Here is a 14,026-nt window from a genome sequence, read left to right as displayed (position 1 = left end):
ACCCCTTTATGTTGCTCCTCCTTCAAGAATGTTTTCATTCTCCCCCTCTGATAGTTGTCTTCTTCTCCCAGCTGGGATGCTGCTGTTCAGTGGAGAGCGTTATCTAACTCCGCGTGAAATGTGAGCAAGGACTCCAGTGCTGTGGGTTCCTAGTCCCTTCCTGACCCTCTGGGGTCCAGCCCTTTGAACTTTACATTTCTATCTCGGGAGCAAGTTTTTATGGCAAGACTTACTATGAAAATTTGTTTTAAAAGCATTAAATTATGAATGTGTTATTAACTGTGCATGCATTACCCTTTTTTGGTAGTCCTCTGCTCCACCAGCCGGGCTATGGAAGGGACTGTATCACCCTTTTTTATTGGCCTTGTCAAGTAAGGTATCTCTGAGCCTTGGTTGGCCCATATCTAAGACAGAATCCTAATATCTCCCCTACCCAATGGCAAGGAGTAAAGAAACCATGATTTATTAACTCTTTAAATAAATATATATGGTAAATAAACTGGAGGAAGGAAAGAAGGTATTTTTTAAATTGGAAAAAATATCCATACTTTCAATGGATGAGGCCATCTGTATCATAAGCAGTCATTTTCAATGTATTGATAACTAAACAAATTTTTTAAAGCAAGTAATAGCAGAATTTTTGATTCAAAAACAAGTAAAAATAATAGTGTACAATTACCCAAGTTGATTTACATATTATTAATCATCCACCCAGAATTTTAGGTCTGTGTGTCAGCAATCCCATGTGGGTAGTTCCTATGGAAAACCTAGGGTTTCCTTTCCTTTAAAAATGGATTGTATGTTTAGAATCATTATGGCTTAAGAATGCAACATGACGTTTGGTCAGTTTTCTAAACTAAAGCTTCAGGACTCTAGCAGAGAGAGGAAAAAAAGAAATGGGGAGGGGAGGTCCTACTCATTATGCACTCATTAACAGTAAGGGAAAACTTTTATAGATAACTTTTAAGCAAGGAAACATCAAACTAGCAATTTTATATATATAAAAAAAAATCACTTTCTATACAACAGTGACCTGCTAGGTATGTTAAGTTTCTTACATCAACTCGTTTAATCTTCCCATTATATCTGTATGGCAGATACCAACTGACCCCATTGCATAGATGTGTAAGCTGAGGTTCAAAGAAATGAATCCCACAGGTAGTATCAGGACTGGCTTTTGAACCCAAATTCTTGCCACTACTTGTGTTTGTTAGGTTGGCATCATGTCATTAAATAAAATCCACAGAACTACTGAAAAAAATCAAAAGGTCTTCTAGCCTGAGTTGTGGTCCGACTCCTCTTTTCAAGCTGCACTAAGAAACTTGAGATGGGTGGGAGAAAACACTTTTAGACATGCTATGGCAGTCATTTTGTTGAAATGGGATGTAGACTGTTTCTGACTTTTTCCCCCTTTCCTTTTCCTTTCAAGTTTGTCTTCTGAGTGCTACCACTCAATTTCAGTGATTTCTCTTAACTGGTTAAGCACTCAGTCAGTCGCCGGTGACTGACACTACACTTTCCGTCTGGAAGACAAAACAGGCTGGGCACTTAATGTCTTAATCATAGGGAAGGAATGTATTTACCCAAACAGGAAACTCAAAATTGTTTCAAATGTTTTCATTGATTGTACATTCCATCCTGGAAATCCCCACGAAATTAAAACTGTGATCACTGACCCCGAACTTCCCAAACCACCTTGATAAAGCCTTACATAGATCCATGTGAAGGTGGAGAACACTGAACTCTGGTCTTGCATAATTGATTTCACACCGGGTACTCTATGAAACTGGTACTATAAGGAACTGCCTTGAAACCATTCTTTTTCATCTTTATTTTAGCAACTTATGAAGTTGGAATTGAAGAACTCCAAAAGGTATTGTTTTCTCTCTTCTTTATTTTAAATATATGTATTTTTATTGATTTTAGAAAGGAAGGGGGACAGAGAGAGAGAGAGAGAAACATAAATGAGGAGAGAGAATCGCTGATCAGCTACCTCCTGCACACCCCACACTTGGGATTGAGCCCACAATCTGGGCATGTGCCCTGACCAGGAATCAAACCTTGACCTGATTCATAGGTCAATGCTCAACCACTGAATCACACTGACCGGGTATTTCCTTTCTTCTTAACAACTTTCTAACTAAAACTGTGCAGAGTTTATTCCGAAGAAGTTTTGATTAGGAGGGAGAAAAGGTCCTTGTTGTCAGTTTTCCCCTGATGTCTGATAAGGTTCTGAAGCCTGAGCCCCAGTGTCAGAGACAGAAGACGTGTGATGGAATGGGAAATGCTGATCCTCATCTACTCCCAGCCCCTCATCTTTGGCACCCAACTGGCTTTTACTTACTGTCTCTTTGTGGGGAAGATGTCTTTGGCACAAGACAAATTTGCACATCCCAGGCTTTCACAGGCTGCCCAAACCTTGAAGGCACATCCTCTGGCCTCCTGGTAGGCACAGTACCAGGTGACTCCTTGGAGGCATTGTAGCAACTTGATTAGGGCCCAAGCACAATCCCTGGCCTTGATCCCAGCCGCTGGTTGTGCAGCCTGAGCCTCCATTTCCTCACCTGTAGAACGGAAGTAACAGAAATGCCCACCACTGGGATCGTTGTGAGAATGACTATAAGGTAAATTCAGATACACAGTTTAAAAGCCAGTGCCTGGAGTCTGGTCCATGCATATGGTCTCTCCCAGCTCCCATTGTATCTTCTGTAAAATGGTGTGTTCTCCAAGAGGGCAAGATGCACATGCCTGTGGTTACCACACTTGCAGTGGCAGATGTCAGTGCAGAAGGGGTCCAGTACGTGTCTCACTAAACTTCTGTGAGAACTAAGTGAGATAGAGGAGGTAAGCACCCAGCACTGCAGGTGGCACACAGTAGGCACTCACCTAAAGCTGTGACTAGGTCCATTAGGGTTCTACTCTTTTCTCACTGGGTACCGTTAGTCTAGAGCCTTTAACTTTCTGCTCCAGTTTTCTGGGCTTACTGGAAAGGACTGCTCATCTGTGGCTAGAAAACTCTAGGTGGTTATTATTCCTACTAGTGAGCGCAGAAGCATTCTATTAAAATGCTTCCCTTACCTGGCAGCGTGGGCAAATAATCAGCTTCTCTGTGCAGTGCGCTCTCTGAAGGACCAAATTGTTTCCCTCGCAAAATAAAGCAGCATGAACGTATTCTTCATTTTTAACTAAACCTTGCAACCTTCAGACATGTTTATGTTCATCTCAGGATTTTCTCTCCTGGTGGCTGGAAACTGCTGTCACCCTTTCCTGGTGATGGGAGCGCAGGGGGCAGAGTGGACAGTCCACGCTCCTAAGAGATGCTCTTGGGCCCCTGCAGGTGCGCAGACCAGTTGCCCTCACACAAACCACCACAAGTCTGTGCTGTCATCGTTTTCTGACGATTGTCATTTCTTTCTACTCTCACTATCTCCATGTCTATCAGTGAGTCCCTCGTGTGCTCAGGCGGTTATGGACCAGGTCTGTGTGTGCCAGGCACTGGTGCATACATGGTAGGACTTCATCCACAGCATCAGTGGTTAGCGGGTACACTGCTTCCACTCTACAGGTGAGAACTCGGGGCCCGGAGGGGCTCTGTAACCTATAATAACAGAGCAGAGATCTGAGATGAGGTCTGCCTCCCTGGTCCTACCAGTGCTGCCATCCGAGTGGCTCGATGATACAGGAAAGAGAAACCAGTGGGCCCTGAATGGAGGCCTGGGTGTGCTGAGCTACTGGGCCTGTACTATGTGGCAGCATTTTGGATGCTGGGATAGTCTGTTTTCTTCAGGTTCTTGGCTAGATTCCAAACACGGAATGGCACCAGCGCTGTGATGAGTAAATACATGAGGACTGTGTTGTCATCAGTGGGACACAGTTTTCATGGAGTCAAACCTAGACCACGGTAGAGTTGAATTTGGATCACTGGGTGCGTGATCAATGCGGAGAATTCGCAACACGACCTGCACACTCTCCAATTTGTCCACTGAAATACTGCATTGCTCAAATATTACAAATGTGTACTTCCTCATATGATTTAAAAGTTTTCTACTCTACAGATGCATTCCTGGAAAGGTATGCAGCAAACTGTTTATTTTTTTTTTTTTCCTGCTGGCATACACTGTCATTTCAGAAATGCTTGTTTTCTTTTCGGATTGACCTTCAGCCCCACTGGGAACAGTACGTGGAATGTTGTCAGTGTCTATATTTGCTTGTGCTGAGATCTCACCCACCTCTCCTTGAAGTCTGGTCTCTAATGATCTGTAATCAAGCAGTGACCTGGTTGATGAGGGTGGGTTTATGAAAATGAACATTTTCCTCTTTACTTTCAGCCTTGGAAGAGTTTCCTCCACCAAGAACATAGGTGAGTTTTATCTTCAAAAGGAAAGGGAGTAATCCAGCCCCTGATGACTGAACTAGTGTCTCCAGTGGTGCAGCTCTGGTTCCAGTGTCTGACCTGGCTCAGCACCTCGGGGCCTGGCCAGGCACCTGGTGCAGAGAAGGTGCTCAGGGACCCGTCCCTCTCGCCTTGCTCCAGCCCACGCTGCTGTCATTCAGCAAACACAGCACATGGGAGCCATTTCAAGCCACTGGGGCTTTAGCAAGTACAGAGGCCACGCCACTCTCCTCAGAGACTCCTGGATTAGAGGAAGTGTCACATAATCCAGCAGGCATGGAACCATCACGGGGATCCCTAGGAACTTAACATTTCCCAAGCCCACCATGCGGTCTCAAGTCCCTTTGCCTTTGCCCATTTAATTAACTCGCCCCAACTTAATGATCTGGCAAACACCTACTGACCATCAAATGTCCCTCCTACAAGAAGCCTTCCTTGATTCCCCTCCTCCAACGAGGGGTAACCAGTCCCTTCCCTGTGGCACCACTGTAAGGTACCCATGAATTTGCACTAGTGTCACTGTATGTTGTGTTTATTAGCATGCCTGTTGATTTTCACCCTCTTGCCCACTCTTGCTGTGAGCTACTTGCGGGCAAGGCCCATGTTTCCTTGTTCTTGGTGTTCCTGGCCCAGCTCAGTTTGAATGAGACACATTTCAATTGTTCAATAGCCACATGTGGACTGTGACCACTGTATTGGATGGTGCAAATTTAGGCTTTGTCCGGTAGGTCAGGGAGAACTATGAAACAGTTTCAAAGCAGAGATAATGCACCTTCTCCCCATAATATTATTCCTGTAAATCACAATATTAAATGTGTGGAAACTCCTGGACAAGGTCTGGGGGATAGGAAGATGGATTACAAAGGACATATATGTCAATAAGGCAGGTAAATGCTACAGAGTAGGGGTGGGGAATGTCTGGCCCAAGGGCCATATAGGGCCCTCAAAATCATTTGGTCTGGCCCTGCCAAGACATTAGGAGTGACTTACTTAAATGTTTGACCAAATATGGCAGGCTAATTTTTAAGTTGATAATTTTGTATGGCTCGTGAATGATCTTATAAATATCCAAATGGCTCATGGCAGAAAAATCGTTCCCCAGCCCTGCTTTAGAGGAAATATCAATAATTGCAGTGGGAACAAAAGAACTGGGTGATTCTAACTCAGCAAATGCTTTGATGAAGAAGAAGGCATGCTATAAACAATGTGAGGCTTTCAACACTTTTATCACATTTCGTTCTTACGGCAACCATGGAAATTGGCATGTGACCTTTCATTTATACATGAGAAAATTTGATTTTTAGGAAGGTTAATCTTAGAAAGAAGGACAGTGGGGATTAGAACCCAGTCCTCATTTCACAGTCCCCGTTCATCACAGGAAAACCAGTAAGTGCTTCAATGGTGAACAAGAGTGCTGAGTAATTAGATGAATTACTTGGAGGGCTCTTGGAGTGCCCTTCTTTCTCTGCCTTCCATTTAAACATGGTTGTAGAACCATCTAGTTCATAGTAAGGCCAGAAACGGAACTTCTCACGTGGATGCTGATGCTCCGCAGCATTCTGTTCTTGGTCCTGTTTCTCATTCACTCTCCGCCTTGACTGTATCCTCCTCCAGGGCAGCTGCTGTCTACATATTGGTGTGCAGCAGTCCTTTGTCATTGGGAACACTGTGCCCTGCTCTGGCTACCCTGGGTCACACAGCACCAGCGGTGGGTGATTAAGAGAGTTCTGCCTCTTTGTAGCTTGATTTTTAGGTAGTTGACAAGGCAAAGCAGAGGAATTGGAGACAGATCCATAGGCACTACATTATTATATGAGATGGAAGGACAGAGTGCTACAGATAAGGCATGCCTGCTCAAGAGAATCGGGTAGATTCCAGAGGTAATTTGACTAGGACAAACTGAGAAGGGTGCTGTGTATTTCAACAATAGAAGATGTGGAAGGCGTGCCTGACAAAGGAAATGGAAGTAAAAAGGGAGAGTTGCTCAAAGTAGCCTGGTAGGTTTGGGGGATTGTCAGAGTCTAGACTAGAACAAAAGTGCAGGATGGAACAGAGGGAGATAGGGTAGAAAGAAAAGTAGGGGCCAGACCACTATGGAACTTACGTTTTATCCTACAAGCAATGGGGAGTTATGAGGCAATTTTGAGCAGGAATTTACTCTGGCATTGATTGGAGCAGACAGAAACTCAGAGAAGCTATCTATGGTTGGCCTGATCCTGGTCCCCCTCACCTTTAAAAAAATGAAGAGGAATTGACATCTGTTTGAATTCATTTTTCCCATTCATTTTCTTTAGGATTGAGTGGTACACTACTATCTAAGCACTCTAAACTTCACTTTTTTTTTTCCTGGGTGTCTCTTCACATTTCAGCCCTCAACATGAAGATCAAGATAAAAAAATAAAGGAAAAAGAGCCACATGAATTGGAACCTCAGAAAACAGGAAAGGATCTACATCCAGACCTTATGTGCAAGGTATCTGTGTTCCAGGGCTCTAGCCCAACAGTGCAGTACAGCTGTGTCATAGGGTTCATTCACTGGGTGACTTTTTAGGGGTGAGGCATGCAGCTCTCAGAGTCCGAAGATGCAGTGGGTTTTGAAGGCATTTTACCAAAGATAGGAATGTGGCGACAACACTGAGCTCCAGCCTGGGATTTTCCACTAGTAGCCCGACGCAGGCCTTTGCAGTAGGGTGGGGCAGGTGTGAGTCCAGCAAGGCACCGAGTGGGCAAGACACAGAGACACTCAGGTGCCGACCGTGCACTTGAACATGCCTGGAGGAAGGATTCTGTGCTCTTTGTCTCTAAGCTCTGTCATCTTATCTGTAAAATGAGAATATAATCACCATCCCCATTCCTACCCTCAGTCACGATGATAAAATGAAATAATGTACATGGAAGTGCTTTGTAAGCCATAAGTTACCATAAAAATGAAATGTATTATTGTTGTCTATTGATTGATTGGTTGGTTGATAGTTTATTAATACTAAATACTTTATATGTGTGTGTATTGATATCCAGTTGACACTACTCCCTCCAAAACAGTGTGATTGGAGGCTTAAACAATAGATTCCACCAGGGCTACTACTAGTGCTTAAAAAATTCTAGATACCTGTATAATATCTACCTGTATAGAAACCATATAATATCAGATTGTCTCAGGTTCTTCTGCACAGATTGGATCTATCATATTGATGGTGGTGTTAGCCTGAGCTAGTGTGTCGGCCCAGGATAGGGCTGGACCAGGTTGGGTGTATAATTCAGAGAATTATGAAAGACAGGGACCAGCCTGGCTGGTATGGTTCAGTGATTGAGCAGTGACCCATGAACCAGGAGGTCATGGTTCAATTCCCAGTCAGGCAGATGCTCAGATTGTGGGCTCATTCCCCAGTAGGGGGCATGCAGGAGGCAGCCAATCAATGGTTCTCTCTCATTATTGATGTTTCTATATCTCTCTCCCTCTCTTTTCCTCGCTGAAATCAATAAAAACATATTTTAAAAGAGAGAAAGACAAGAATCAGAGCCAGGGAAGCAGCACTATATGTTAAGGCCAGAGAGCAAGGGCAGGGGCAGGGCTATAAATGGGGGATAAGGTCTTAGGTCAGAAAGCATTAATCAGGAGCTTGTAAGAAAGGCAGTAGAAGAGCCTGGTTAAGATGTATTGACCATTTAAGAGAAAAAGCAGGATGTACTCTCAGTGCTGGCCATGAGACAGGAGCCAGGTATGCGGTGGACATATTCCTACATTCACTGAGTAGATTTGAGTTTTGGATATTATTAGAAGTTATTTGGAATGTGTTAGACAAATGTGGCGGGTAGTTTAGCTGGGCAGTTCTCTTTGGGGTCAAATACAAACTATAAGTCAGTAGATACATAATCCACTGTGATTCAAATGGACTCTAGGGCACAACTCCAAGGACAGACCCAATGAGAATCAATGAACTACTTTATATGGACTACCTGTGGGAAGACAGCCACCATACCTATGTGAAACATTGACTTCCCTATTTCCTTATTGCTTTTCCCATTTAAAAACTCATTCTTGGCTATGTGACTAAAAAGAATGCCCCTCCTAACACTGTCCTCTTAGTTTGCTTAGATCCCACCAAGAACTCAGAAATTTCATGCCTTTTATCTGTTGGTTACTTTAGCTTTTTTCAAGTGTTTTCAAATATATCATCATAGTCAACCCTCATGTCCACTTGTGGTCAGAAGGACAGTAATCCCCTCTCCTGTGTCATGTGATCATTAGAAAATACTTAGATGGCCAGAAATGTTCGGATTCTCCTCCGTCTCCAGTGTTTCTTTCCGCAATGTATCCAGATCTTTCTGGAATGCAAATCTGAACAGGTTTCTTTCTTGCCTGGCTCCCTGTCACTGTGAGATGAAGCACACACACTGTCTCAGATGCAAAACCCTTCCCAACTCAACCCCATTCTATTTTGTCTTTTTAGTCTCATTTCCTGTCTTTCTTCCCCTATTCTTTCCCCCTGGCCCTTCAAAGCTTCCCTTATCAGTAGCCTCCATACTATCTTCACAGGATACTTAATACCACATGCTTTTACTCATGCTGATTTATCTGCCAGGTAGATCCTTTAGCCCCTCAATCAATCTCTTATATTTTAAAACACAGTTTAATAAAACCTGCCTTTGAAGTCTTCCCCAACCCTGTCTCTTAAAACCCAGAGATTTTACCTCCTCCTCCTCTCTGTTTCATCTCAGTGAGCAATACTGTTGTGAAAAGCTTGCCACATTATACCTTAACTAGAGGCCGGGTGCATGAAATTCGTGCATGTGGGGTGGGGGTTCCTCAGCCCAGCCTGTACCCTCTCCAATCCGGGACCCCTCAGGGAATGTCCAACTGCTGGATCCCTGTAGGATCAGGCCTCAACTGGCAGTCGGACATCCCTCTCACAATCCAGGACTGCTGGCTCCTAACCACTCAACTGCCTGCCTGCCTGATTGCCCCTAACCCCTCTGCCTGCCTGCCTGATTGCCCGTAACCGCCCTTCCCTGCTGGCCTGATCGCCCCTAACCACCTCTGCCTCAGCCTCCACCAACGTGGCTTTGTCCAGAAGGAGGACCGGATGACCAGAAGATGTCCTGTTGACCTGGTCTAATTAGCGTATTACCCTTTTATTAGTATAGATTGTTTGTATGTATTATTTCCATGCATATAAACTACTATGTAGGTAGCATCCCTCCATTTCCAAAGGGTAGCATGTTGTTTCACCTTCAGTAAATGTTCAACAAATGCTGGAAAGAGTTAGGTAGGAACAGAAGAATGGTGGGTAAAAAGATGAAATGTCAGGCAAAAGGCACCAAGTATTCCTTAGTGGTCAAGAGCACAGGGGTCTAAGGTCAAGTCCTGCCTCTGTATATTACTAGCTGTGTGACCAGATGCTGCAGTCTTTTGCAGCAAAGGTTCAGGAAACTGGAGAAGGGGCTGCAACATAAATGGATAGAGACTAGACTAGACAAGAAATACAAATTTAGAAGGCATGGGGGAAAGCCAGGCAGAAACCAGCTTTCTAGTGGAGTGGCTTCCCGAATGTCCAGACCCACAGCTTTTTATTCACACATTTTGCCCTTTAGCAAAACATCATACACATCAAAGGTAAAGTTTGGTAAACAGTAAAAGATTATCAGGTTAAGACCGTGGTCGTCAAACCGTGGCTCGTCAAACCGCGGCTCGTCAGCCACATGCAGCTCTTTGGCCCCTTGAGTGTGGCTCTTCCACAAAATACTGACTTCTGTGCATGGGCCACAAAGTTTCAATTGCACAGTACATGCACGCCGGCACGTGGTATTTTGTGGGAGACCCACACTCAAGGGGCCAAAGAGCCACATGTGGCTCGCCAGCAGTTTGCCGACCACGGGGTTAGGGGAATTGCCTACAGCTGTTCAGCCAGCAGCAGGCTAATATAATGCTGATATTCAGCCCTGCTGAATATCAAAGCCCATCAGCCTTTTGAGGACTTTTCGCATTTATTATGACCTGCTGGACTTAGCCTCCAGCAACCAGATGTAAGTTATTTAACGTCCCAAACTCTTTATCCAGAGCACTAAGGACACTTCCCAATGGGGTGTCATGAAGATTAAGTGAGATTAAATCTATAAGAACCTGCCTCTGGTCAGTACTCCATTCTATCCTGCTGGCCTCCTGTGCCCAGCATTTGTTGGGCATTCGGAGGTGAACAAAAGACACAGTATGAGCCCTCAGAAACTCAGAGTCTAGTAAGACAGAGTTAAATAAAATAATACATCAGTGCTGTCTATGAGGAGTTAATAAACAGCATGTGTAAGCAGAGAACTAAACATGTAAGTCAAAACGCTTCAGTACTCTCCCTGTTGCATGTGTTTAGGTGGGTTCCTATGAAGAGACGTGTGGAAAAGTCCCAATGATGAACGTTCAGAGACATATGAAGAGAATGCTGGCCAGAGAGAAGGATGCTGTGATTGACAGCATCCAGACAGAGGCCTGCCCCCAGGACCCAAAGCTGGCCAGGCACTCCCAAGGCCAATGTAAGTTGCATTTCTTCCTGGCTCTCCTCACCATTATGACATTATTTTAAAGTGGTGTGTTGCCAAGATTTTAATTTATTTTCTAAATATTTATTGAACATCTGTTATGTACCAAGTAACTTGCCCTAGTGAGGCAGCTGAGCAGTATTGGAAAGACCACTGGAATTAGAGGCAGAAGACCTGAGTTCAGTCTAGATGCTAATCCTTATAAGCCATGGGGTAAGTAACTTCATATTTCTGCAGCTGGGTTTCTTTACTTATAAAAAGAGATCATAATGTGGGCCTCACCAGGGTTTTTTGAAGACTAAATTGAAAAGTGTGCCACATAATAGGTACTCAGCAAATATTTGTTCCTTCTTTTTAATCTACCAGATCCTAATGGGTTTGTTTTTTGTAGACCCATGTAATTGACACAATGATGCTATAGTATGATATCATTACTTGACTTTATTTAGATTGCATTTTACCTTCATGCTAGTTAAGACACTTGATTATAAGTAACAGTAATCAAATCACACTATCTTAAGTCAAAAAAAAGAAAAGAAAGGGATGCTCCAGGGCCACAAGCAATACTACAAGGGTTCAGTATTGCTCCTGGCTCTGCTCCCTCTGGGTCACTCCACTTTTGGACAATTCCTACGCCTGTGGAGGCAAGATGGCATCTAGCAGTAACAGGCTCAGACCCTATCCTCTTAGGAAACCCAGAGGAAAACTGGAAATTGTCATATTCTCAACAGCTATAAGAAAAGGCCCAGCTTTAAATCTTACAGGCTCTGTTTGGGCCACATGCCATCCTGAACCAGTCCTTATAAATGGGGGATCTGATGCGCTGGCTGATCCATCTGGGTCATAAACTCACCCCTGGAGCTGGGGGTAGAGCCACATCTAGCAAAACTACCTAATGCCAGGCTGACAGATTTCACAAGGAAAATAAGAGGGCCATTAATCAGAAAAGAAAAAAAAAGTAGACACTGGATAGACAAAGAAAACAGGTGTCCACTCCAACCCAATAAGCCATAGCAAACCACTGATATTTCAAAAAGTGTGAGAATCAGAGTTGTAAGAAGAATAAATTTGTAATAAAATGGTCATAAAATGGACTCAAGGACCCCAGGCTAGCGAGTCTCATCCCTGCCACACACCTTCCCTGCACACCCCCTGCTCTGTGCTCAGCTTATGGCTAGGTGCTCCTGTAACTTTGCTCGATCTCTTTCCTCTGTCTGAAATGCCTTTCTGCTCATTCTCTGCCTGCTGATGTGCTGTGAATCCTTTCAGGTCTGTGTCAAAAGTCACTTCTGAGGCCTTGCTCGCCTCAGTCCACCTCTGCTTTCCCATGCTCCAGGGACCGCAATTCCTCTCACCTGTTTCCATGACACTTCACAACTGAATGACCACGTTTCCATGTTAGGCTTTAGAGTTGAACATTTCTGGGACCCAAGACCACTATATTTAAATCTTGTAACCTTGGAAAATTTACTTACTCTCATGTGCAAATGAGGCAGCTACTACTTTTTCCCCAGTGCATCCAAAGTGGCTAGTTCCTATGCTAAATAACTGTTAGTTCTCTCCATTTATTTTCATTTCTGGAAAACCATAGCATGCTTACATTATAATTCATTGTGTACCTGTGTCCCTGCCATGGCGTACTGTGAGCACATTGAAAATCAGAGGCCATTGGGTATTTTTCTCGGTATCTCTGTAAGAAGGCTGTCAGCTGCCTAACAAAACTTTGGTGAATAAAGGAAAGAAATAATAAATCAAACTTTAGTTTCTGACAATATAGTAGATGAGACGATCTGACTGTCCTGACAGAAACAAGAATTTTTTTTTAATTTATGGAAGTATCACAGAACTGATATAAAAAGAAAGCATCTACACTCCTGCAGCAACAGGACTCCTGGGAAACGAGTGAGTGCCAAAGCTACATTTGCCCTGAGGGTTGTTACTGAGCTCTGAGTCCCTGAACTCCTGTTCTGACTGCACGGCATGCAGAGTACAGGGGCTGCACCCCAGGGCCTGCCCAGAGTGAGTTTATAATAGGAGACTGTATAAAGTTGGGACCCCAAAGGATTACATCCACCCTTTAAGAATAAGCAAGACTGTGCCTATAGATAACATGACTGTGTTGTGTACTTATAAATGTGCTATAATGGTAGCTCTCATGTGTTCTTATCACAATGAAAGAATTTTTCTGTTTACCAAAAGACATATCTGATGAGGTGAATGAGAAAGCACAGAGGTAGCATTAATTTAAAAACCATGCCTTATGGTGTGGAGTGATGGAATTATTTGAGTATAGGGGGAAGTGGAAGAGAGGAAAATAAGTTGAAGTAAATAAGAAAGTTAAACAAGAGCCCTGAATATGAGGCTAAAAGCCCTTTTCATACAATTACATGTGTCCAGGGAGAGTCCCTGTGAGTTCGGGGATTATGCCATGATGAAAACAGCTGAACAAGATTTTGCTGAGTAATCCAAACATTCCGCTTAGTCCAAAGAGGGCTACTGAACCCATTAATAAGTTTTTGTAATACTTATGATGAGCAGCACAAAATGCTTAATTAAGGAGAGTAGGTATAAAACAGAAAAGTTTGAAAAAAGTACAAGTGAGTGTTTTTTTTAATATTCCTATTCAAGTAAGCCTCTTTTGAAAAAAATGTATTTCTCCTCTGATTGAAAAAAAAAATAAAAAGAATTTCTAAAGTAGAGAAGGAAGATGGCGGCGATATAGGCAGACGCGTCCCAGGTCGTGTCCCGGAGCAAACGGAGTGAGCAGCTGAAACTAATAACTCCCACCCCCAACTGGCGAAAGTGCTTAGCTGGTGAGAGGGTTTGCAGCCAGTTTAATATTCCTATGCAAATAAAGCTCTTTTGAAAAAAATGTATTTCTCCTCTGATTGAAAAAAAAAATAAAAAGAATTTCTAAAGTAGAGAAGGAAGATGGCGGCGATATAGGCAGACGCGTCCCAGGTCGTGTCCCGGAGCAAACGGAGTGAGCAGCTGAAACTAATAACTCCCACCCCCAACTGGCGAAAGTTCTCAGCTGGTGAGACGGTTTGCAGCCGGGAAGGGCAGAACTCCCTTGGAAAGGTAAAAGGAACCCAGGGATTTGGGC

The 14,026-nt window shown here is 43.7% G+C and overlaps 1 protein-coding gene across 2 annotated transcripts in view; it reads left to right on the top strand.

The window, feature by feature from the left end:
• The window catches only part of LOC102775156 (chromosome unknown open reading frame, human C1orf168), a 111,194-nt gene that overhangs the window by 63,882 nt on the left and 33,286 nt on the right, over positions 1-14,026 (top strand). For both annotated transcript variants that reach the window (XM_006768364.2, XM_015566968.1), the window contains exons 6-9: positions 1,839-1,873; positions 4,329-4,360; positions 6,763-6,865; positions 10,755-10,914. In XM_006768364.2, the coding sequence (XP_006768427.1) occupies positions 1,839-1,873; positions 4,329-4,360; positions 6,763-6,865; positions 10,755-10,914 (330 nt within the window). The remainder of the gene's footprint in view (positions 1-1,838; positions 1,874-4,328; positions 4,361-6,762; positions 6,866-10,754; positions 10,915-14,026) is intronic.

This window comes from Myotis davidii, unplaced genomic scaffold (assembly GCF_000327345.1).
Source record: "Myotis davidii unplaced genomic scaffold, ASM32734v1 scaffold79, whole genome shotgun sequence".
Taxonomy (NCBI): domain Eukaryota; kingdom Metazoa; phylum Chordata; class Mammalia; order Chiroptera; family Vespertilionidae; genus Myotis; species Myotis davidii.
Note: the sequence above shows the minus strand (reverse complement) of the source record. Positions and strands in the feature narration are given on the sequence as shown.